The 27,000-nt window shown below is 44.6% G+C and overlaps 1 protein-coding gene across 1 annotated transcript in view; it reads right to left on the bottom strand.

Annotated features, from left to right (window-relative positions):
* MRPS35 (mitochondrial ribosomal protein S35) overlaps window positions 1–27,000 on the bottom strand; it is a 300,787-nt gene that overhangs the window by 247,263 nt on the left and 26,524 nt on the right. Inside the window, exon 2 of the mRNA XM_069628518.1 lies at window positions 6,503–6,555. Within this exon, the coding sequence (XP_069484619.1) occupies window positions 6,503–6,555 (53 nt within the window). The remainder of the gene's footprint in view (window positions 1–6,502; window positions 6,556–27,000) is intronic.

Here is a 27,000-nt window from a genome sequence, read left to right as displayed (position 1 = left end):
CCTGGGAGGGGACAGGACAAATGAACTGTCAGTTTCTGTGCCAATTTATGCTCAGCCGAACTCCTTTGTACAGGCAGTTCAGATCAACTGGGATATGTCTGTTTATCCCTGCCTGGACTCCACACCAATTCTAAATCTGTCTTGGAATTCGGTCAAAGTTTCTCAAATCGACGTTTTTGATGATAGAAAACATGTGAATTATAACTGGCAAGCGCAGAGAAACTCTAACTCCATTATCATCTGTGGAGATCTTATTGTGCTGCGATACCCTGGTGACAGTCAAAGGAGCGTGTTGTGAGAAAGATTTGGCAAAGTGTGGTAATGCATAGCTGGCTCTAACTGATGCATGGAATTTTGTACGGTAAATGGGAACATGCTGGGTGATGATCCACTCTGTTTTACTTGGGTTAGAGGCTTGCAGACAAATGTCTTGGACCAATGACATATCCTTAGACCTTGTGTCTATGATGGTTATGCCTAATACGAGAAGTGACCATCTACCGCTCTACTTAAACTGGAGGGTACAGATTAACAGGTCATCCCACATGCTCCATCAAGTAGCCCTATAGGTGAACCAAGTGGGGGGAATCCGCTATCTTGGAACAATATAAGGGCCTTTGATTCTGTTATGAAAAATGTGTACGCTGAAGATGATCTCGGACCCTTGTTAGCTAATGTACCTTGTAACAACTTTTTGGAAACATGGGGACAAAGATTGTGGTTCATAAGCATGCATATGACCCAGTGGTCCAGAACAAAAAGAGGGAACTCTGGAGAACACTGCACTGGTCGATAGGTTTGGACACTTCAAAGTGCCTATAGAAATTGGTTTCGTAATCACAAATTTGGTCAATTGCTTCGCAGAAGATGTTAAATACATTGGTATCTAGAGCTATCAAGGTGTTTTGGAGCCTCATTAACAAAGACGCTACTAACTTTAATTGTAAACAATTAAACCAGATACCAGAGAACAAGCGGATTCAGCACTTGGAAATGTGTATGAATTAGATGGTGGGGATAAATCCCAGCTTTTTTGTACCCAGAGGTGGCCTGGACCTTAAATATGAAACCATTTCCATGTTAATTGTTCGTAGTAAAAACTCCACGGCTCTCAGACCCGACAGTTTGTCAAATATGGTTCAAAAGGGAAATGCAGATCGTTGGGCACGTATCTCACTGATGATCTTCAGGTGAGTTTGGTGAGTTTGAAGCTTCCTGGGTAAACTCAATAATTGTCCCCATCCACAAAAAGGCGTCCCATAGCCCTTCTGGACGTCCCTTCAAACCTGTTTGGATGCCTTTTGCTGCAGTAATTATTTGAAGGTGCAAGGGGAGCAAATAGACTTGACTTATACCAAACAGGATTTCTGAAGGGGAAAGGAACTCATACAAACTGTTTTATCCTGGGGTTACTCAAAAAAGAAGCCATGGAGAAGTCAAAACCTGTATACACTGCTTTCACGGACTTCTCCATTGCTTATGATACTATAGATAGGAACCACCTGTGGAGAAAGCTTCATGCAAGGGGGTGTCCTGGAGAACATTTGGATAGGACTACAGCTCTCCAGTCCTCTACGTCTGACAGGGTACAACTGAACAGTATGGGAAAGCTCTCCTTGTCCATCATGACAAGACGCAGCCTAAAGCAGGGCTGTTCAGTTCAGTTTATCTCTGACATTAGGGGTGTGTTTGAGGGAGTCCGATGTTTTAACCCGTGCCTCGTAGATAAGCACATGAATCATCTCCCATACACTGATGACATGAGATTACTAGATCACACACCAATTGGGTTGCAACGCCAACTGGGTGCGTTGGAAGTTTATACCAAAGAAAATAACCCAGCATCAACCTGTGTAAAACAAAGGTCTTCCAATTTAGACCGGGTATGAAGCCAAGCTATAAACAACTTTAAGTGGTTTCTGTGCAATACAGAACTCGAGAGGGTTCCAAACTTTAAATATACCTGTGCTTTTACTTATTTGAGTCTATTAGCAAATGTGAACTGATTTCATATTACAGGTCAGAATCGACTGCCTTTGCAGCTTAAGCTGGCCAGTTAAATAGGAAATATGGGCAGTTATCACTAATACTGGTACTGGAGTTTTTTTTTTTTAACAAGAGATTTATACCAGTAATCCCTTGCGATGGGGAAATGTTGCTTCTGTCTGAATTATCCGACTGGTCCTGCCTTGAGGGCCGCTTCTGGCGTAGAGTTCTGAAACTCCATAGAGAGGTTCCAGCAGCTGTCCTCCGGTATGAACTGGGACAGCTTGTCATTAAAATGTGCGTTCTCTGGGAAAATCTGCCTATGCTCGCAAGGATAACTTTTGCTTTTGCTGTGGAAAAAGACTAATGAAGATGAAAACTGTCCTCAACTCAATAAGTGGGTGGCGGACTGTAAAGCTCTCATGGAAACATTCAATTTAACTATTATGTTTGTTGATCTATTCCCTAGTAAAGCAAGAAACAAACTTTGGGAAGCGGACTGGATCTATACCATCAAAGAAGTCAGGAAATACCGGCTCTAAGCAGGAGTGCTCCTTGATGTAGAACAAGTAGGGGTTATTCCAGCATACGCGATTAAATTCCCAAGTGCGTTTTGACGCTCCCAATTATTGAGGCTAAGGTTAAACCTCCTACTGACCAGGCAAATCTTGGGGGACAGGGAAAAGATTCAGAGAGAAAGGTGGATCTGTAGATTTTGTAACACAGAGGGACACATTGAAACCCTGGGTCATATAATACTAGACTGTTGTGCTTTGTGTGATTGACAGTCCTTTAATTTCAAGCATCAAAGGCTATGGGACCTCAGATAGTGGAATTGTTTGGAACCTGAATGGTGGGAACGGCTGGAGTCTTGCAGCACTGCACGTACTGAAGGAAGTTTTATCTCTAAGTGTTCATCCGAAAAAGGATGATGAAGTATATATAAATTGAGTGATGCAAATTTAATTTGCAATTCCTTTTAACTATGAAGATTTTTTGTTTGTAGATGTTGCTTAAATATGACAGTGATTCTTTTAATGGATTTATAATAAAAAGTTATGCATTGATAAAATATGTGTTTTTGTTAAAGGTTAAATATCTAACCATTTATTTATCTATATTTATAAAAGTGAAAATGTGTGGGTTTGTGGCTGAGTTTGTGGCTTTGCAAAGCGTTGTTCCTTCTACAATTCCTCACTGTTTCACCAATCTGCCCCAAATATTGCATAATTACCCGTTGGGACCCTCCAGACATTACAGGCTACATAACATTTGGACACCCCACCCCTTTCCTCAGATTTCAACACCTTCACACATGAGACGGTTCCCTAAAATAAGCGAAACATCAATGTGGTCGTTCAAGGATCGGTCCTCATTGCTAGAATACACGGTTTCTGGGATATTTGCACTGCAATGCACCGCGCCAGGGTGCGGCAACAGGTGGGGAAGAGAGCACAGTAGGTCCCAGTATGCAGCAGCACACCAACTCTTGCTTACCCCCACAACGTCTGCTACGGGGTATGTCAGCCACCCACACACGCCCATTCTCAGTGCAGTTTACTTCAGAGTGCAAAGCACAAAGTAAATCGGAACAGCAACCTATAGGATCCATGCTTTTCAACAATTGAGTGTTGTCATGCCTGTCCACAGAACCCATTCGGAGAACGGGTACTTTTTACTAGTATAACAATCAAAATAAAAATAGGCAATATTGCTGCTAAAATGCAAGGGACAGTAGTGAAGAGATGTCTTGGTACTGCTTGTCCCACTTGAGAATGAGACCTAGAGTGAGTATCTAGGCAATAGTGTTTTGTAAAGGTGTGTACAGAACTCCAGGTTGCCGCTTTGCAAATGGACTCAAGAGGAACATTTGCAATGAATGCTATGGAAGCCCCAGTGCCCAGAGTAGAGTGCGCTCTAGGCTTGAAGGGCTGATCTCTCTTGGCGAGAGCGTAGCAGAGTATGATGCAATTGACCATCCACCCTGAGATGGCCGATTTAGAGACAGGATCCCCTTCTCTACCAGCTGCCTCTGAAACGAAAAACTGGTTTGTTTTCCTTAGTGGTTTAGTTCTTTCCAGGTAGCACATGACAAGCGTGCGCACATCCAGTGTGTGTAGGCTTCTTTCTGCCACGTTAGTGGGGTTCTGGAAGAAAGTTGGCATTTCTATTGACTGGTTCACATGGAACTTGGAAATAAATTTGGGTGCAAATCGAGGGGGGAGTACGCAGAACCACCTTAACTCTGAATCGTAACAAAAGGGTCTACGGGCCTGTAGTTCACAGACTCTCCTTATTAAAGTGACTGCGACTAAGTAGGCGGTCTTGTAAGTAAGAGCTTTGAGACTTTCCTTATGCATAGGCTCAACAGGAGACCCCATAAGTCTGGTTAATACCACATGTAGGTCCCATCCAGGAGCTGCGTTAGAAATGGGGGGATGAATTCTCTTAACCTCTTCCATGAAAGCTTTGTTAACTGCGATCTTCCACCACAACACCTTCTGCTGGGACGTGGTGTAGGCTGAGAGTACAGCTAAGTGAACCTTCAGGGAATTAAAAACCAGACCCGGGTCTAGTAAGTGTGTCAGGTACTACACAATATGAGTGGGAGATCAGTCAACAGGATTGATGCTCTTGGAATTGCACCAGATGACGAAACGTTTCCACTTATTGGAGTAGCAATGTCTGGTGTTAGGCTTTCTTGCTGCCCCAAGTATATCCATGCATCTCTGAGGAAGTTGGAGATGCCCGAACTCTACAATTTCAGGAGCCAGGCCGCTAAATTGAGAGTCTGCTAGCATGAATGAAGAGTTTCCCCCTTTTCCTGAGATAGCATGGTGTATGGGCAAGGCAATTACATTGGAGGAGGGAGAGACAGCTCCATCAGATGGGAGAACCAGGGTTGGCGTGAGCCATCAATATCATGTGACTGGTTCCTGGTACATCTTGAGCACAATCTTGTTGAGTAGGAGAGTCGAGGGGGAGGTCGGGGGAGAGGGGGGAGTAAACAAATTTCCCTGACCATGTTATCCAGAGACCGTTCCCCTTGGACCGGTTCTGAGGGTACCTGAAGGAGTAATCTGGGCATTGTGAGTTCTCCAGTGTTGCGAACAAGTCAATCTGGGAAGCCCTATTCTGTGAAAACGTTGGAGACGATGTCTTCATGTAGTCGCCATTCGTACTCTAAGGGCAACGGGATGTCTTCTGCTGCATTTTTACTGCTGTTCTCCTCCTCCTAGCGCTTTTGTGACCCAACACTCTTCAGGGAGGCTGTGTTGCCTTTCTCTTCAGGTTAATCCAATTAAATTGCGAGTGCGCGCCTCACCCACCTTTTGTTTTTACATGTAATTTGTGGAGATCCGGACTCCAGAGGCTGCAGCACCGGGGACATTTTGCCCTACAGTGGAGAACCATAGTTTTGGTGTTCCCCCCCCTCCCCCTGCTAAGGGTAAAGATGTGTGCTCTTGGAGGGGAGTCTTTCCTTGGTCACCTGATTCGAACAAATGATTTCACTACAGCTCCCATAATCCTTAGAGAGTGCATTAGCAACTTAATTGGATTCACCTGAAAAGAAAGTCAACACAGCCTCCCTAAAGAGTGTTGGGACACGAAAGCGCTAGGAGGAGGAGAACAGCAGTACAAATGCAGCAGAAGGGATCCAACCCTGTGAACATTTTGCAACATTTGGGATCTAACTCAGTGAATTGGACACTCTGGGATTTAACCCAGTTATTCTTTTTTCAGATAGTATATTGTCCAGGATTTGGAGTGCGCGCCTCACCCCCCTTTTGTGGTCTGCTGCAGTAGACAACGATGGAGCATTCTTCAACATCATGGACTAGTCCACAAGCATACATGTGTCTTCAGGAGTGCCAAATCCATCACTGCACTCAACATCAGTTCTCTGGACATCAAGTGTTGCTGGAGCACTTTTCTGGCTGGTGCCCCCTTAACAGGTTTGCTCCCTCCCCCAAAACCTTAACCTGGTCACACGAAACACATGCCCTCAAAAACATCCCAGAACATCTAGGCTGATGAGGGGGTGGATTAATCTGGAAACAATCCCAGATTCCTTTGCAGGGCCGTGTGGTACTTGCGGACTGTGGAGTACCTTACAACCTCCTGCTGTTGCCAGTCCACCAACAGTAGAAGCAGCGCCACTGGTGGTTGGAATGGGTGGAGGGGAGAGACTGAAGCCACCAGTGTGCCACTGTTTCCAACCCTATCATTCTCTGAATTGTAACCATTACTGCCAGGCTACTTCTCCTTCCCTTCAAGTAACAGCATATATGGCAGGGGTATCCTCAGTTGGCAAAGTAGGAATTAAGAACAGGTCTCACAAGTAGCATGATGTGGTTATATGCAACAACCGCAAAAGAGGCATGTGAAAATTGAAAGATCACAGACAAACCTTTAGGCCCCAAGAGATTGGTCTATGGGAGTTGAGATCAAGGGCGACAGTGGTGCATTTGTTCCACGTTTGCTGCGTGTTATAAAACAATACATCAATTCTTACCTCTCTTCTAAACCTTCCATTTGGCCCGGATCGGTTTCCTCTTCCAGTAGGAGCTGTAAAGCAGAAAGTATTTAAAGTTGGTTTATTAGAATAAGACACATGCTCACCTGCAGGCCACAACTGAAGCAAACAAACATTGACAGCAGTATTGGCTTTTGGACTACACTATCACACTCAGTTGGGGCAGCCTTGGAAGTTAAAATGAGTCACATTGGTAGATTGTACATATTACACATGTAGCTCCGGCGTAACCATCATGATCCCAACTATTCTAAGCATATGCCAGGCTTGGACTTGCTTACAGGGCAAATGCTGGCCTGGGCCAGTTTCTTTCGTCTAACTGGGCCACTTTTTTGGCTAATGTGGGCCAGTTTGATCAGTTACTTCACAATGCGGCTAGTAGTTTTTACCATTGCTGCTGAATACATATTCTTTAAGTTGCACAATTTGCATCACATTTTTTCAAACAAACTATTCAAAAAGTCACAAGAGGAGTGAATTGCCATTTGCAACTGTGGGCAACTTTCTCACTGGTGCCCGAGACAATGGTATGCCCCAGTCTGACCGTGGGTAATGTCGGAGTGCCTATAGATAGCAATATGCAGGATGGAATAATATGGCATTTGCTTCAATATATAGGAATCACTGGTGTCAATTGTCAGGATTTCCGGTTATATGACTAGGTAATGGCATCTTTTGCTTATTTTGCAATCATACGCACTGAGGCTTCACAACTCTTGACAGCTGTTTCCATAATATACCCCAGTACTTATAGCACCCTGGTATTGCCTTCATATGATTTGGCACTCTGTCATATCCATGGGCTAGGCTTTGCACTCATATACTCTGGTATTCACACCATTTGCAGATATCCATTTGCAGATATCACAATCATTTGCAAGGGCATGCACAAGTGGAGGCTAGCAGAAGCCTAGCACTGTACTCACTCCTCTACCCCAAGCAATCCCAACCACCTGCTAGCATGTTCTGCCTTTGAGATCTGTGCAGGCATATATTTCAGGAGACCGCAGTAATGCTGCATTCTTTTTTCCACATCCAGGCACTTCGAAGGCACCAACAGAAGGCGAGTGTGGCATCAATATCCCCCACCCCCTCTGCATGACTCTGCAGACATAGTGAGGCACAAGGGACACAAGACTTCTCTCCTACCCAATCTGGGTGATCTTTCCTACTCCCACTACTGACATGCGACATGAAGTGGGGCAGGGTGAGAATGTTCCAACCCATTTGGGCAGTGATCTGGAGACGTGCTCACTAAAGCGTGCAGAAAACATCAGAAACCCATAGAAAGCAATTGACAAGATAAGATTCCCAAGATTCCAAGAACAGGAGCTGTCCTACTTTACATCCAGTGCTCCAGATAAGATTTTGATGTGGGAGTATTATATTCCCTATTTTTTAAAGTTGGGATTAAAATTATGTTTTAGGGAGTAAAAACGTAAGTCAAATTCCCAATGGGAGTATTTTATAAGCGAGTAAAAATGTTTTAACTGGAAAACGGAAACGTTTGTGTAATAATTATTCCTTTGCACCTAGTTATTAAAAGACACCCGTTTACTTCTTCCAATCAGGCAGTAATAATAGTAGTTTTTCCTGTGATACTATGTATACTACTGGTCCAAACATATCCATGGAGCTGTGTGGGTGAAAGTAGGAGCACAAGGTCCTACATGTCCGTTTCCTATTTTTTGTTGGGAGTATTTTTACTCCCTATTTTTAGGAGTAAAAGGGGTTAATACACACCTTATCTGTAGGGCGGTTTACATCAGATCGTGAAAGAATACCAAGAAAAATGCCCCCCCCTCAGGGATGAAAGGATTATCAAGAGGATAACATGTTTGCCTAAATCGAATACAACCTTAAAACATGCAAGAAAATTTCAAGTGTGTCACCCAACAGTCGAGATGCAGAATCAGTACCAAGTAATGGGGACACACAAAGCACAACCAAAGATAAACCTACTTTAGTTAAACTCCAGCCAAAAGAAGCTTCTCGTTTTAAAAATCTCATGATATGAAAAGGGAAATGGATTCCATCTAAATATCAAGACAGTTACATTTCAAGAAACTCCAAATACAGGTACACAAATAGTAAATACGAAGATTGCAGAGGCAAAAGGCAGTAGGGAGTCAGAAAACAAACGACAACCATGGGTGGGAACCAGATCCTAATCCAAAAAGCAAAAGTACAGCAGGAGGGGGAGAGCACTATCCATTTAAGCAGTAGGAAGCCAATACCACCTAAGCAGTCTGTTACAAAAGCAGTTATCATTTGCCCCCAGTTGTAGATTAAAGATGGAATAAACATAAATAGGTTAGCTCCAGGGCAACGTGCTTGCCTTGGAAGCAAGAGGACACTGATCAACATAGGTTTGATCCCCGGGTCCGAGCTTAAGACATGTCTGGGTATTAAGCGCATTATAAATAACCAATCATATCATTATATCATATCAAAACACATTGTGAAGGAAACAAAGGAAAGTACTTTCATAATAAAGAACCTCATTTGTCACCGGAGAACATACATCAACTAAGAATGATTTGTTTATGTCAGTCAGGAGCCCTCATTTCTGTACTTTGTGGGGCATAGCGTGTTAAGCTACCTGTGATGACAGATGCCCACAAACACGATCAGGATTAAATAAATATGCGGGTGGAGCTGTTCTCTCCATGTGACATCTGTGCCCAGATTCCCAACATTTAAGACTTTCTTCAGGATTCTTCTGCTGGGGGACTGAACATTTAATCAGAAGTAAAGACTTGAGAGCAGACCTTTATAAAGTTAAAATGATGGCTGCAAGTTCTATTACATCTCAAAATTATGAATCGCAAATCACTATCAGTCAGCAGACCAAACAGTCAAATAGGTGACCTAAAATTAAAATTGCAGATTGGCCCCGCTTTTTAAGTACAGGCAACCTCAACCCTTCTGAGCTATTTGATGATCTACACCACTGTGCTGACGTTTTGTCCTGCAGGTTGCACGTATGAGCTGTAAGGAGTCTTGTGACCATGCTAAGGTGGGGGACCAGAGAACGAGGCTTCCAGTGTAATTGTTCTGCCTGCCGATCATCATCCACAGGGCAAGGATTCCATGCACCCATTTGACTCACTGGCTGACTGTCGGGCATTATTTGGTCTGCATAAAGCCATGCATTGGCCAGAGCGATGGGCTGGGGGCATTTTGAACCCACTGCCAGCCAATGGCGCTGCGGCCCCTTTTTTGTAGTAAGATTCAAAATCACTTTGTTGGCTTCTTTTTTTTGCACATCCTATTGCCTCCTCCAGGTTCCAGCCTAGGCTTGGATTTTGGCCTTTTTATTTGTCCCTCACGGCAGGCAGACAGCCTCAAGTCTGGGCCCTGATGGCCGGCCCGAGTTTACCCACACTACTGTCCAAAGTTTCTGATTGCTCTAATTATTTACCAGTAATCTTTATTACTCCTAGTCCATACTGTCACTTTACTTCTGGAGGCACCAGCCGAATGATAGGAGCCTTATTTTAAAAATGGCACAGTCCTGCGCCTTCTCTGGATGTATAATACTGCCATGCAACCACAACCAGATACTTTTTCTCCATGTAGGATCATGGTCCCCAACATCCCATTCCGGGAGGGTGAGGTGGGTCACAAGTACTATGACGAGGAAAAGTAGGACTATGATCAATGAAGATTAGTGACAAGTAATGCGATTACTACCTCAAACCTTGTACCAGTACTTAATTGTGAGTGATGACGGCACCTACAAATACCCACACAGACCACTATGTGTCACACACACACACACACACACACACACACACACACACACACACACACACACACACCCCCCCCCCCCCCCTCAGTAGTACTCAAAGAAAAGGTTTCCCGACTTAACCTGCAATGCTGGAGGGAAAGTATGAAGGTCAAAACACATTGCTGTTCTGCTCATCTCCTGTAGAGAGACCCCCAGTATGTTCGCCCATGAGGTGGCCATGCCCCTTACTGACCTTTTCTGAACCTTCCATGCTGATGCATAGGCCTTATCAAGCAGTTGGTGGAAAACACAAAGCCTTCTTGCCACTCCTGAAGCACGAAAAGGTAACAAATTGACTGTCAGTTTTTTAAAAGTTATGTTGGTCTACTGGTAGGATCCAGCACCCCCTCCTGACATTCAACTTGTGCCTCTCTTCTACTCCAGATCAGGACATATCCTGTGACTGACGGAGCCTGGGCACCACCTTACCCTAAATAAATAAAGCTGGGCTAAAATGGAGAAGTAACTCTTTAGGCAGTACTCTAAGAAAACGTGCTTTGCATAAAAATGCCCACCCGAGTCTCACCCAATCTGAATGCTGCCGTAATTGCCACCAGAAAAAGTATTTGCCATGAAATACTTGATGTCAATGATCTGCCTGGCTTTGATTAGGGGTTTTCCCCCTCCCCCCCAAGACTTCTGAACCAACAGAAGAAATCAGGGCAGAGCCCACGAAATAAACAACTGGCCTCGACAGGAAAAAACTCTGGAACAAATAGGCCCAACAACGCACCCCACTCAACCTTGCCCTACCACGGTTCCTGAAGCGCTTTTACCATCCATCACTTTGCCCAGAGAGTCAAAATAGCCAACCCATTTCAGAAATCCTCTGGCAAGAACTTAAGCAAAGGCAGGATGTCACAATTCATAGCCTGCAAACTATTATAAACCAAGCCTCAAACGGATTCCAGTGTCCGCTGTTGCACTTAAAAGTTGCTGGTCTTCTGGACTGCTGCATTGACTGGTGCGACAAATCAGGAGCCACCCCTCCGAGTCTAGGGAAGTAAGAACCTCACTGGGATGGACTCCGCCTTAGGTGGACAAGGACTACTATTCCCACAGGGAACTTCCTAGGCCAACCACCATATCTGCATATATGGGACTGCCTTCCTTGAAGAATACTGTATCATCCTGCTATGTTGCTTCAGGCAATGGTGGATCAAATAAATGGAAAGAGTATCTCTTCAAGAAAAGAATTGTATTTAACTGAGACATGTGGATCCCAAAGGAGAGCGAGTACGGAGTGCAGGGGAAGCCCCCTGATTTAAGCATGCCTTGGAACTAGAGGAAGTATTGCAGCCTGCGCCAATTGGAAAGCCGCACAAAGCAAGCCCGAGATGCAAGAGAACCAGCAACAAAGACAATGGGGAAACCATTGAGGGAAAACCTGTCTGACATGGTGGCCTAACCACAGTCCTACTGTTTTGGGACAGGCACCCGGTGAACAACACCAAGACCATTATCGCACGGAGCGCCGACAGCTCTCAGTCGCTAGCGTCCATGGAACACAACCTCTCACTGAGAATAAGACACCAGCGAAGCCGGAGAAGTAAGAAAGGTGGACAAATTACCTTAACCAGTGCCAAGCCCAGACAAGGTCACCCTGGAGAAACACAGGTACCGGGCGAGATATAAGAAGTGGCATTCCCCCAATAAACCAGCATACCTGGAGATACGAAGCAATCAAAAAGAAAGTAACCAAAAGTGCTGGTTGGAAACAGAGGGAAGGCGGAAAGGACCACCAGAACTCAAAGTTAGAGTGGGGAAAACACTCCCCGATACAGTGACACAGGTCTTGACCATTAAGACTGTCAAGTAAATATAATAAGGAGGGACATAAGCCAATAGGATGATCCCAGGAGAGTGGAACTCCTAATACAAGAAAAAGCATACAAAACCTAATAAAAGGTAGAATCTAAAGAAACTTAAAATCATAAATTAGGAAAGAGTGTGACAGAATATATCGAGCAGAGATATTTTAAACAAACCAGAGAAAATAATATAAAACTCATGAAGTTGGGGGGGGAGCTACAGGAGCTACTGAAGGAAACACCAAGCAAGTCTCAGAGAAGAGCCGCGTTAGGATTTAAAAATCAGATAACAATGTATCTGGTGCATAAAAGGAAACACAATAAAAACCCTGGGGAAAAAGCCACAAGAAAGAAAGAAGGCATAAAGGAATTGACCAGGAGATGAGACATTCTTTTGACCTACTTAAGTTATTCATATTAGTGGTAGGGTCAGATAGAGTAAGGTATGGACTGAGGACAGTTATTCTGGACTTCCTGGAGACAAACACCTCATGTTTCTTTATTCAGACAGGGAAAACCCCACAGCAATAGGGATATATAGGCAATTTTTCTATCATTTCATTAAAAGAGAGTCAACATGTCCAAAATGTGCCCGACTCCCCTTCCGACCCACCACACTGGGCAAGCTCAAGCCTCTACAGCAGTCTCCTCTCAACTTTCATAATGATCATTGAACAAGGGATGCTCTCTGATCTCTCGCCGCAGAACTGAAAGGAGATGGGTACCTTTGCAGGAATCCACAGCGGAGACCTTCTAGGTCCATAGGGAACCACCAGAATTAGTTCCAATCTGTCATTTCGGATTTTGAGCAGCACTGCAGGGGATCTTGGGAATGCAAAAAGAAGACCAGGCAGCCAAACCATTGACAGTGCATCTACTCCCAAAGCCCCTGAATTGAGAGCCTGGAATAGAATAAAAAGTATTTGTACATTCTTGAAAGAAAGGTTGCAGACCCCCCAAAGTCAAAGACATTCAATAGAACATGTTATTTCAACCATGTTCACTCTCAGAAGAAAGGTTTCAACATTTTTTTGTAAAACTGGAGGTCCCACCCCCAAGTCACTGAAGGTAATACAAACATCGATCCCTTGCTCACTCGGCCTTTGTGAGGCTTAGCTTCACCTCACTGAAGAGGCCCAACATGGTCGAAACACATGTCTGGGGTTGCCAATAGTACTTTTGTTGAGAGGTGAATTGCCTAGCATTTCAGTGCTGGACTTACCTTGTGGGTGGGACCACACTCACACGCAAATGGATATTTCCCCTCTGTGAAGGGAGAGTGAGCTAAAACGTGGTTGCAGCCCCTCCGTAGTGTGAAATAAATTCCATAGAAGAGGTTATCTGAAACATGTTCGTTCTTAATAGAGGGGCTCCCAATCTTGTGTTAAGGACGTGAAGTGGTCCAAATTCAGAGTCTCAAATATCACATGAATCTACTAGGAGATAAGCGGGAAAAGGGCCATCTCATTTGAAGAAGGGAACATTCGACTGAACATGTCCCGAAATCCTGCTGTCGATCTCTCTGGATTGTACTGCATGCGTCCTTACTTTAATTCTGGAAGTAACTGCCAGTAAGTAGTCACCCCCAAAATCCAGACAGGTCTCAGCCCCACACAGCCAGATCGAATAACCGCTTGAGCTTTTAATTGGAGTTATAAAAAGGCATCAACCTCAAAATTATTTCTGTGCCTCCACCCAACCCCCCAAAATCCCCCACTCCCCAAAAGGGAATGGGAAAAGGGAGTGATCTTAAGAGGCTTTGGGGCATCCAGGTCAGCTGCAAATACAAAAAGTGCACAGAGAAGATTGCAAAAAACCAAAAATTGTGCAAAGCTTACAAAAGAGACCCCAAATGAAACAGCAAATCAGATAAAGCGAAACAGGGAAGTGCTAATAAAAGAAGATACAGGACAAAGTTAAAAACAACCCATAACAATGTCTGGTAGGAGCAAGTGACCAAATTAAAAGATTTTCTAGAAGACTATTTTGAGTTTCTTCCACAACTGATGGTGGTTCTTCAATAATCTGATGGTGATGGAGGTCCATGTTCTGCCATACAGTTTCTATTTTTGTGTATGTGGTGGCAGGGTTTGAAATTAATGGGAGCTATTTTAGCTTCTGCTTCTAGCCTAGGAGGGCCTGGTTAGCTTGAAACAAACAACTACTCATTAGCTTTTATTATTTAAGAGTGTTAATAAAGAAGTAGGATGTTATGTATATACGGTTTCCAAATCGCTAACTGGGTTGATTATTGCATATTTGCCATGTGCATGTCATGATTCCTGGCCCTCATGTCCCCAGCCCTCCAAGATGTCAGGCTGGAGCCAGGCCATGATCACCTACATGGCCCTCAAGGGCCTCTCCATCCCTCCAAAAACCCACTTGGAGTCAGACTTGGCGCTTGTGGCACCGGACTCACTCACTCCCATAGGATAACATTGGGGATTGGACTTGTAGTGCATTGATGGGGACAAGATGGATGCCCCCACATATTTCGGTTCCCAGAACTGCATGTGCAGTGTAGTCTTTTGGGTGTGGTTCAGCCCAGAGACACCTGGAATACCCAGAGACTATTTAAGCCACGCCCAGGCTGAGAAACATGCTTTGTGTTTTCTGCACCTGCAGCGTGACACCCACCGTGTTCGGATCGGTCTCCAGTAGGCCTGCATCTTTCTTTTGCGCTCAGCTCCTGCAAGAACAAGAGCACCGTTGGTAACAGCCTTATCTTGCGGTGCTTCTGCCCATTATTCATCGCTTCTTCTGTTCTGCGGGCATCTTCGGCGGTGTCATTCCCATCCCGGCACGCCGCTTCCTAAGGAAAAGGAACAGAAAAAAGGCATTAGTAAGCATTCAGCAAATCTTCACTTATTTGTAAAGACTGTACGAGCTTCAAACGCTTACCTGAATCCCAGCCGCTCTGGGGGAGCTGTGTCTCTGGAACGTCTCATCCATCTGCAAGAGGGAAAAGACACTCCAGGTTAGCGTGGAAACATCTAGAGGCATCTTCTTCATAACCGGCATCCACTCTGAAAACGTTGCGGCACCTAAGACACAGAAAAAGAACTCAGTTCAATACAAATACGAAAGGGTCGCATCGCGCTCTCACTCACCTTCAGCGCTACTCATCTCAGCAGCACGTCGCCATCCACGGACGCCGGCCATCATCTAAGGAACTAAGTTAGAGAACTGTTCAAAAGACTCATTATACTTACCTGTCGGACTCTTGCCAGTGAAGTAACTAGGCAGCAACAAGCCCGTATCAATCAACGTTCCCCTGCGCTGAAAGCAGGACGGAGAGCACACTTTCAAAGAAAACAAGGCCCAGTCTCCAGTAGAGTAGACTCCAGGGAAGGGTTCGAGGTCGCAAGAGGTCAGAACAGGCTGAGTGATGTCCCCGTGGATACCAGGTGAGCGTTACATGCATGGACATCAGAAAGGAGGACAGTTTTAATGTTATACAGAATGTTGGAAGAATAGAATGTGATGTTTGAAAGAGAGAGTTGGGATCAGGAGGGTCTGGATTTGTGGTGTCTGGGGCTGCTGCTATAACCTTTAAAAACGTATTGAATAAAGCGCATTTGGAAACTTACCTGGCTTTCTGCGACTTAATACTAGAGATGAGGATGGGATGTGGTTGAAATAGATATTTTGGGGCTGCTTAATGTAAGGAGGTGCTCAAGGAAGCTATATAGTTGGGGAGGTTGGTGGGTTGTTGAATCGACAGATATTCGTGTAATGTGAGACATCAGAATGAGGAAGATTGTGTAATATCTGGAGTCTGTGTTTTGGAGAGAGGGATGTATGTGAAAGGTGATCACAAATAATGATCTGCAATTCATATCTAGAGAATTTGAAGAGTTTCTGGAGGAAAATGGGATGCAACATGTGACAACCGCTTTATAATATCCCAAAGTCAATGCTATTTGAGGAGGGATTTAATCGCACATTGATGGATGTTGTGAGAATAGCAATGGCCACGGGTGAGGTCTGGACATATGCAGTGATTAATGGGCATTCCAATATGGGGTTGCACCACATGATGCAATAGGAATATCTCCATTCGAAAACTTGAGCGGTCGGAAGTCGAACACAAGGTTGTCTCCGGGGTGGTTGAAGAGAGCGGGTGTTCATGTGGATGAAGGCGAAATGAGGGATAGAACGAGAACATGGTCGCAATCCAAGATGGGGTATGACCGCTTAATTGTGTAGGGGCCGTGCACATGCCTTGGGGGAAAGGTGGGGAGAATTAAATTGGGTAGAAATGTGTAGGCAGGGTTTTTTAAATATTCGAGACAAGTGGTGGTTGAAGAGGATCTGGGAAATTCTACGAGGTTGGAAAATGGGGAAATGTAGAACAAAGAAAGGATGACGGAGGTAACAAGAGTCGAGCAGGAACTGTGCAATAATAGAGTGCGAGGCTATTAATGACTTTCATCATACCCATGAAGGGAAGGAGGTGCGTTATGCATATATGGTTCTTAAATAGTCAACTAGGTTGATTACTGCATACCTGCAATGTGCAGTGACATCCAAAAGGAGCAGAGTGCTGATGTTATGCAGAATGTTGGAAGAATAGAATGTGATGTTTGAAAAAGAGTTGGGATCGGAAGTGTCTGGAAACTGTTGTGGCTGGGGCTGCTGCTGTAACCTTTAAACCTATTGAATAAAGTAAAACTGGAATCTTACACGGCTTTCAAAGACCAATAAAGGCACACCTTATACACATTTAAACAGAATGGATCACACATAACATAATGGACAAAAGGATAGAGTTTGCCTCTCCTATGGATGTTTGTGGTGTGGTGTGTGCTCACACCTGGTTAACCAGCGGTGGCTACTGCTTAGTGGGTGATGCCCGACACCCAGGAGCTGTTTCTAGCTCCCATTCACTGATTTAATTTCAAACCCTGCTGGTGGTCACAATCAGTAAAGAGTAAGCAGATTGGCAGGACGTGTGTAGCTGGAGAGCTTGCCTCCGAGGTAAGTAGGGCTTTGGTTCCAAAAGGCTCTCTGAATCACAGAAAGAGTTTTAAAGTAAATGTGAGCTTTGACTGGAAACCAACAGGGGGATGAGTTTTGGGTGGCTGGCCTGAGCAATAAGAGAATTGGGTTTAAAGCCAAGGCTCAGTCTTGAGACAGTGTTTAGAAAGATCTGAAGTTGCATGATCAAATTGCTAGGGCGACCATGCAAAAGACTTTATATGGCGCATTTGTGATAATACAGTTACAGAACAGACCCGTTGCTTCTGGGCCAAGTTTAATATGGTGTCACAGATGGCCTCAAGAACACACAAACTCTCAAAACTTTTTTTTTTTTGGTATTCAAATGATTGAATAGGACATCACCAAGGGCTCTCTCTCGCTGATGTTGTTACTCCTCACATTAACTCCCACTCTTCCTTCCCCTCTCAGATTACCCACTACGCTCTACTATCCTTTCACAACTATACACTCTTCTCCAGCTGCTCTACACTACGCCCTCCACGCACTACTCCCTCCTCCTAGTCACCCCCTTTCACTCGCCCACTCAACCTTCTTATTCAGCTTCAGTTACTTCACGACACTCGCACTTACGCTCAATTCACCCATTTCTGATCATATATACACACACACACAGCCATGTTTTTCTTTTTCTCATTAACCCAAACCTCACTTTCTCACTTTGCACACATGCTCTAAAATCTTATTCCACCCTACGCTGCACTGTCCTCGGTCCGCCTTCCCTTCCCTTGTCCACACGCTAACCACCCACAATCCTTGGTTTCCTTTTAGTCTCCTCCTCGCCCTCCTATTGGTTCTGGCCCACACCTGGTCCTCCCTGCTAAGCACCCCACACCCCTTCCCGGGGTCAGGTTACAGATATCGGAAGCTATAAATTCCTCTTTTAGCACTGCTCCCTTTACCAGTCCGTAGCAGGGAATGCATCAATGGCTCTCTATGCATGGCTGTCTTCCTCTGTCAATTCCTTGCTTGGTCGCATTCATCTGTGGGTGGTCCTATGAAGAAAGAGAGAACACTGGCCAGTATTTGGCAAGGCAGGTACGGCATGATCAAAAAGTGGGGACTGGAGTCATTCCAACTCCCTCACCTAACCTCAGGTTTAGGACTGGCTTTAGCAAATAGTCTTGTAGGCCTCCTGTCACTGGTCGAGAGGTGTTCCCATCCCTACTCACCCAAAAAGGCGGATGCATTTCAAGAAATGGAGCAAAAGTTGAATCTTCTTGGAAAGGTAATGGATATGCAGGATGAAGGAAAGAAGCTTGGCAATGATAATGGAAAGATGTTTGGTCAAAGCCCACAATATAGACTGGAGGTCCGAATACCGGGAGCCCTAGAAAAGGGAGTTTGCCAGAGAAGAACTAGATATGGGTGGGAAGAAAGGATATCCGAAATCCCTCACGAGAGCAGCATCCCTCAGTCAGAATCAACTGCCATTAAGTACCCAGACATGATATGAGCGGGAACTACCACACCAGCTCTGTTTTGCATATTTACAGTCACAGACATCTATTCAGATTTCTACCATGAGCAACAGGAATAAACGCCAAACACCAGACCATAGCCAGGTGGGACCAGCCCTGACTCTCCGTCCAGGGCACGAGATCCACAGATGCTTTCACTGATCAGTCACTGTGCCAGCAGCTCCAGGTTGGGCGCAGCGCAGTCTCGAACGCCTTGAGTTTATCTTCACATGACTTTAGGCTGTGCCTAATAGCCTTAACGGCCGCGAATTCTCTAGGGATTGCCATCTCTAGAATCAACACCTTAAAAGCTTGCCATCTAGTGCCATAGGATGTGGCGCCTGAGGTATTGCAAAGGAAGAAGGTCTTTATATCGCCCTTAAATACATCTTGTAACGCCTACGGCTTGAATCTCCACACCAAGCGCTGGACAGTCCTCCTACCCAGTGGCAGGTATACCACTATGCAGGAATGGTCTGAACGTACACTGGAGAATATTTGCAGCTACTACTTACCCCACGAGCGATTGAGAGAGCAGGAAGACATCAATACGCAATGCCATGTCGTGTACGGAGGAGTAAAAGGTGTAGTCACGTGTCTGCGGTTGCAGCAGGCGCAATACATCACGGAAAGCCAACTCATCCATCTGGTACAGCAGGGAACATGCAGCTCTGTATGGAGGTCTGGGGGCCGTACCCATCCCGTCCATATTCTGGTCTAGGATGAGATTAATGCCCCCAGAAGATGGGTATCAGTGGATATGCAGATACAATACCTGCAACTTTGTTATAGAAAAATCGGGGAAATCTATGTTTGGTCCATATGTATTAACTAGGAGCAATGCCATGCCTTCGAGGACGCCATGTAGAATTAAATACTGGCCTTCGGGATTGTGTGTAAACATTTCCCCATAAAATGTAAGTGACTTGTGAATGAGAGACATAACCCCCCACGGGACTGAGTCGAATAGAAGGTGAAGTACCCGTTTTTCCCCACGATGCCGCTATGCTCCCACCGACTCCAGAGGTGCCATGACTTTCCTAAAAGAAAAGGACATCAATCTTATGCCTATTAACAGTCACCATAATTCCCCTTGTTTTAGAATAGTTACCCACAGCCCGGATGTTCCAGCTCATCACATTAACAGTCATGCTTCCATGTAATAATTCCCCCCTCCAAATGCAGAAGCCCTGCGGTCCCAAATATCCAAGAACACGCGATCTGTTCCATAATATTACACACCTAGGTCTGCCAAGACATTTTTGTGAAACTCACCCCCACCCAACCACCCATCAACCTGCTTCCATCCCCTTTCCAACCAAGCCCCTCCAGATGTCCCCAGTTTCTCCCCGCTCGCCCTCACTGCCTCCCCCACCCACCCCAGCCAGCAGTGTAAACCATGCTCTCCCGGCCCCCGCCCCCTAACTCAGAACTCTACAGCCTCATCATCAGGGTGGATTCCCAACTGTAACAAACAAAAAGCAATTGCAACGGTGGTGTACCGTCACCACTCTAGGTACTTCCCTTCAAGTCTCTACTAGGATACACACTGAACAGCAACAGTGATAGATAAGCCCAATCCCATGAACACATACATAATGGCTGGCTGCAATCCCACTGAACATTAGGTGTCGATGCTCTCATGTCATGGACGAGTCCTCCGGTGGCTCAATAGGAGGTTGGTGAATTGGTATTTTGGCCTCGATAAATGTCACTGCCTCTTCCGGGACCGTGAAAAAATACAGTTTGTCCTGGAATTGAACCCCCTTATAAAAACCTGCGTGCAACCCATTCGTCCTAAAGGAGACTTTATGGGTACAAAACACTTACTTGCAAACCCCCCCCCCACACACCTACTAACCCTGGGGTAGCATCTGTTCCACAGAGCCTGCAAAACGAGTGGGACCACCACACCCTACTCACCTGAGATCACATTGGTAAGACTATTGGCAGACAATAATAAAAATTAAAATAAAATAGGGTCTTTTTCAGTATGTACATGTAGGAGGGGGGCTGTAGGTATGATCCACAGGGAAGAATAATACGAAAGCACTGGGAGCCCAAAGGGGTAGCGACCGTAGGGGACCGGTTTCGAGGGGGTACACTAGGACTTCCAGACTATCACTGCAGTAACCGCCATACACCTGGGCCAATATAGAATGTATAATAAAGTGATTAAGGCACTAAACGAAGATGGCCAGCGCCAGGAGAAAATTTTATAGCTGAATGAAGTAGATAAAATGTTGAGCGATGTATCAGAAGGCGGCCACGCAGTGTCTCGCTTATATGAACTATTCCTCTCCCAGCAGACTGACAGCATGCTACATATTTGCCAAATGTGGAAAGACTTGAAAAGTTCACGGATGGTATGTGCGACTGGTAACTTCATATCGAAACGGGTATCGAGAAACGCAAAATTGCAAATCCTACAACTATATGTTACCCACAGGGCATAACGGACGCCCCAAAAAGTGTTGAAGTTTAAGAACTCAAACATACAACTTGGCCCCAAATGCAGTCTCGAAAATGCTGACATGTTACATATGTTCTCGGCCTGCCTGTCAATACAGAAGTACTGGGATGAAATGGCACAGAAACTATCTAATGTGTCTGTAGCGCTAAACGTAGAATCACCTTTCGCCTCCATATTCCTACGCCCGAGAAGGACAAGACATATCAGTAAACTAAAGGACCTGGCCTATGTGTTAGCGAAGCGCAGGATTGCAATGGGATGGACATCGCAAAAAGACCCGGATGAAGGAAGTGGTGGAGAGACATACAGAGGTGGAAAATGGCGGAGACCTCAGTCTGGCAAGAGGCGGCCTGTCACGGACAAGGGGAGGGAGGCATAGATATAGAATCTTCGAGATTGTTGTTACAAGAGGTGTTTGCAAATACAGAAGATATGGTACATGCTCAGACCCCTACAGTGGAAGTGAATCAACCAACCATAGAATAAAGGCCTAAAGGACTCAGATATGAGCTGCAATGTCTAGCAACTAACCAGGCCGAATCGAGAGCAGTGCACAAGTTAACAGTTGTTCAAGGGTAGTGGGAGTGGGCAGGGAATAGGTTAGGCTTGTCAGGTAGACTCATTATGTAATGTGTCTAATGGTCTATATTATTATGTAATGCTGACTGTTCACTGACAAACAAAAGAATAAAAATTGTTTAAAAAATAAAAACCTTTAGGATTGGATTCAGTCCTCTGACTAATCTATACCAAAGGGGAGTGGTCCGTAATTAGTAGAAACCTATGACCCAAGAGGTCGTTTTTGAGATACATCACCGCCCATTTGATTGGCAGTGCCTCTAACTCGATGACCGAGTAATTTTTCTTCCTAGGAAACAACTTTGACTGATATATAATATCGGGTGTTCCAATCCGTCATGGTTTTGACATAAGACAGCTCTCAGTCCCATTAAGGAAGTATCAGTCTGAATTTTGAATATTCATAACACACTCAGGACGGATCCAACGTATAAAGCCGCAGTTGGAAGAAAACACTTCTAACGCAATATTAGAGGTGGATTAGTCACCAGGTAAGCTGCACAGTTACTAGTTAAAGAGGAAGGTTTTTAGGGCCTTCCGAAACTGGACAAGTGTCTGACAGTCCCTAATCTCCAGAGGTAAACTATTCCAGAGTCTAGGACGGAAGACAGCATATCTTCTGTTTACTCTGGAGAGCAGCAGCTGATCCCTTGACTCGAGTGTCCTCACGTGGTTGTGAGGACAGATTTTAGTGCTTAGGTACTCCAGGACCAACCCCTTTATGCACTTAAAAATCACACATGCCACCTTAAATTTGATGCGGTCCTCAACTGCCAACCAGTGCAGTGTTCTGTGAAGAGGGGAAACATGGTCCGATCTATCAAGCCTACCAATCAGTCGAACTGCTGCATTTTGGGCCTTCTGAAGCCTGTACAATTGGCAGGGATACCCATCAGGAGGCTACTGGAATGGTCCAAATGTGTGTTCGTCATGGCCCTCACCCCTGCTGCATGATCCCCCTCAAGAATGAAATTTAAAACCCGCCGGATCATCCGCAGGGAGTAGTATACTGACTGAACCTTAGCCCCAATCTGTGCTTCACTGCCCAGGTTCGCCTGCCATAAGAAGCCCAAGTTCTTAATTTTAGTATCAAATTGAAGCTCTGCGCTGAAGATACGTGGGAAAGATTCCCTTGCAGCCAGAACCGGTTTCCCGGGTACAAACAGGATACGCTCAGTTTTGGCTGCATTTAGCTGAAGCCGATTTGTTTGCCATCGATCTGTTTATGTCTTCCAGACAATGATTAACCCTCATGAAGGCCTCGTCGATGTTATCAATTTTACTATAAATTGGTGGGTCATCAGCATACGAGTGGTAACTCAAGCCATGACTTTTCACAGTGTTCAGCATGGGTTGCATGTAGGATGGATTCGTTAGAGAAGTCTACTACTTTCAAAATGGGGCTCTGGCATAAGGTTTGTTTTAAGGACATGTAACAGATCTCGTCTTCCTCATCCCATTTGATCTTTTGGGGCTCTGAATTTTTCAGTTACTCAAGAGGTTTTATTTGAGAAGTTTGGAATGAACCGGCGGTTGTAGCCTATTAACCCCAAAAAGGCTCTCGGACATTTCTTGGTTTTTAGTGTGGGGGTATCGAGAACAGCTATAACTTTCTCCTGTTGGGGTTGGACAGTACCATTATCCACAAAACAACTAGATATTTAACCGGAGATTGAGCCAATTTGTATTTTCTGGGGTTAGTAGTTATCCCAGCTTTTCTTACCACTCTCAGGACTGTGTAAAGGTGGTAAAAATGATCTTCCAGTGTCTGGCTATGTATCACAATGTCGTCTATATAGACTGCGCAAAGGTTCGAGTAAGGCTTTAAGATTTTATCTATCAATCTCAAATGTTGCGGGAGCACCATGTAGACTAAACAAAACAAATAATATAATAAAATATATAAATATCTGTCACTCTTCCGGGCTCCTCTCTAAACATGTCAGTAAACTGGCTTATAAAAGGTCACACTGGTCTTAATTTTGGTTATTACTGAGATCAGGGGAAATGAAGGCAGTATTATCCCCATCTTCTGGTAACAGACAGGATAATATGGTGGCATGGAACTCCGAAGGATTTTCTCTCCATTCCTTTAACATATTTATGTGGTAGACTTGGGTTTTTAGACGATGGTCCGGTTGTGAAATTTTAGAATTACACTGACCCATTTGTTCCACCACCTCACAAGGTCCATGCCACTTAAATATATGTTTATTTTCAGAAGTGGGTAAGAGCAACAGTACTTTTTTACCTATGGAAAAGGACCTTAACAAGACCTTTTTGTCATAAGATGTTTTCTGTTTGTTTTTGTGCAATGACCATGCGAGTCTGTACCAAAGGTCTAACAGCCATCATTTGTTCTTTAAGCCTAGTAGCAGTTTGGGAGAATGTGATTGGGCTTCTTCCCCCCCCCCCCCTCCCAGATTTCTCTCAGCATATCCAGGACATCACGGAGTTCCCGCCCATAAAGTAATTCAAACTGGGAAAATCCTGTGGCACCTGGATGGGTCTTTCTAACTGCAAACAAAGGTCATGGAATAATTTGATCCCAGTTTCTACCATTGTGTTCCACCAACTTCAGTAGTATGGTCTTCTGGGTTTTAATAAATCTTTCCACAAGACCATCTGTCTGGGAATGATAAACTGTTGCATGTAGTCTGGCGATATGTAACTGTTGTTTAACTTCCTCCATGAGTTTGCTAATGAAAGTAGAGTCCTACTCAGTTAAAGTTTCCTCTGGAAATCCTACTTGAGAAAAGAAAGGTATCAGGTGCTTCAAAATGAGTTGTGTGGTGTGGTGTTGGCTATTAGGGGAAAGGCCCCTGGGTATCGTGTGGCATAGTCCACAATTACCAAAATGTATTTATTTCCCAGTTTGGATGTTGCTAAGGGTCCAACAATGTCCATACCAATCCTTGAGAATGGAATTTCAGTGATTGATAATGGATTTAGGGGAACTGGCAGTGGTAAATGAGTGCTAGTCTTCTGGCAGATTTCACAAGCCTGAATAAAGTTTTTAATATTAGCATGTATTCCGGGCCAGTAAAATGGATTAGTTACTTGGACTGTCTCAGATGGCCTCCCGTCAGATGTGAATGGGCTATCTTTAGGACCACCAGTTAATGATTTTTAGGGACAACCAACTGCGTTTTTACCAAGCACTCTGAAGTGGTGTCTCCTCTATATAGAAGTCCATGTTTCAAAAGGAAAAAGGGTCCCCCCTTTCTCACGACCCTCTGGCTCAGATAGGACTTGTATAAATGCTTAAGCCAATAAGGGGTCGTTCCTTTGGGCAAAGGCTAGGTCTGCAACTGACTCAGTTTCTTCCTCTTTAACTTTTCTAGGTTGCATGTTGGGAAGGGGCATCAGGTGTTTCATCTGCCTCTCCGAAACCTCAAGTACCTCTATCTGTTCTTTCTTCACAGATTCCTCTTTAATACTAGGTAACATTTCTTTCTCAAAAACCCCTTGAGCAATCTTATCCCCTTGATGGATTTGGAAGGGATCCTTCCAGTGATTTTGTAACACCTTAACATCACCTCTAAAGTCTGGGTCTAAAACTCCAGCTAATACATCAATTCCAAACCTCCATGCTAACCCAGATTTGGGTGCTAGACTAATATAAGTATCAGGGGGTGGAATTGGAATCAAATCAGTCGGGATCAGTCTTCTTTCACCTGGGGGAATAGTTTCCTCCCTATTGCTACAAATGTAAAACCCAATAGAGCCCTTTGTGGTTACTGATAGGTCTGATGCTCTGGCACTCTCAAATTTAAGGGTTCCCTAACTTGTTTTGGTTGAGTCCCATCCCACTCTGACACCATTTGTGAAGGCATCATGAAGCAAGACAGACAACATTCAAAATTCAAACAAAATTAGTATTATTAACTTAAATGTCAGGATGGTTGAAGGCCTAAATTGCCATGTGCTAAGGTGGGGTTTCCCTACCTAAAGAAACTAAGGATAGTCTGAGTCAATAAGTTCAACTTAAAAGTCTGTGTGTCCAGAACCTATAATCACCGTCACAACTAAAGCGAACAAATGTTTAGGGAGGTCAACAACAAACCAAGAAGTATTTCAAAATAAAGCTCTGAGCTTCTTTCAGCTCTTGGCTTGCTTTCCAGATCCCCTTCCCCAAGTTCAGGACAGTGCCACCAAGTCTCTGAGTTCCGTTCCCCAAGAGGCCAACACAGTTCCAACATGGCCTCAGGGTTCCCTTCCCCAAGGCATCAGCTTGTCAACTCACTTAGTTTCAGTCTCTTAATATTCAAAGCCAGTTCTTGGTCAACTGTACACTTCTTCTGATTTCTTGAAAGTTTCCACAGATTGATTTCTTCTGCTTCACTTCAGAAACCTCTTTCATCCATGTGGATTTGTTACCTGTATGTTAACTGAACTTTCACAGACAGGGTATCCTCGGTCTAGGCGCAGTTGTCGCACCACACGGTCCACCCATTGCAGGCCACGCAACCGATAACCCCAGCCTTTCTTGCCCACACAGGTTTCTCCATCATTACACCTGCATTCAGGTTCACATTCACTTTGCTTTCTCCTTGCCAGTCTTTTGACTTTGCCACAATGTGTTTTCATACAGTTCTCTCCGTGGTGCGCTCTTCTCTTCACTACATTACTTTCACACTCTTCAGTAATATTCATTACTTGATTTTCATAAGATTTGTTCTTTGCCTTTCAATATGTGTTACATGTGCTTCACACCAGCTTGCCTTCTCTTCATAGGTTTTTCAAAGTGTTCCTTTAGTTTGGAATTCAATAGTTCTTTCCTTCACTTATAATTCACCTTGCTCATATTGTTCACCACAACCCTTCCCTTTGGGTACACTTTAGCTTGCATATCTGCATATCTAATTGTGTTTGTTCTGCAAATACATTTGCCCTGTAGTAGACCCCAGGAGTGCCCTGGTACGAGTGTTACCTTGTTTTCACTCATCAGTCCCTACATCTTCTTCTGCTCCGCATACTCGTCTCTGTGGCATTTCAAGCCACGCTCATGCTTGGAATTCTCTCTGTAGATTGCAGGCAGCTCTGCTGTTACAGTCCAGGGATCCCGCTCCCGTGTTCAGGCTTCAAAATCTTGTTTCACCTCTTTGTTTTTCCATAAACATCACAGCCTGGCCGCCCAGTTCCTTGGACATTGGCAATTACCCTGGAAATGAGCCACGGCGTCCTTCCCTACAAGGAAAGCTGTTGCCATGGCTCCCACGCGGAGAACACATCAAGTGACCAGGACAGCTGCTTGCTTTCGCAGGCCCTAAACTTACACATAAAAGAAGCATCACCCCGGTGAGCACCGCTTCTGTTTGTAGCTAATTCACCTACTGCTTTGACTATTTGCTTTCTGT

The sequence above is a fragment of the Ambystoma mexicanum genome, chromosome 12 (assembly GCF_040938575.1).
Source record: "Ambystoma mexicanum isolate Mex_15411 chromosome 12, UKY_AmexF1_1, whole genome shotgun sequence".
In the NCBI taxonomy this organism is placed as follows: domain Eukaryota; kingdom Metazoa; phylum Chordata; class Amphibia; order Caudata; family Ambystomatidae; genus Ambystoma; species Ambystoma mexicanum.
Note: the sequence above shows the minus strand (reverse complement) of the source record. Positions and strands in the feature narration are given on the sequence as shown.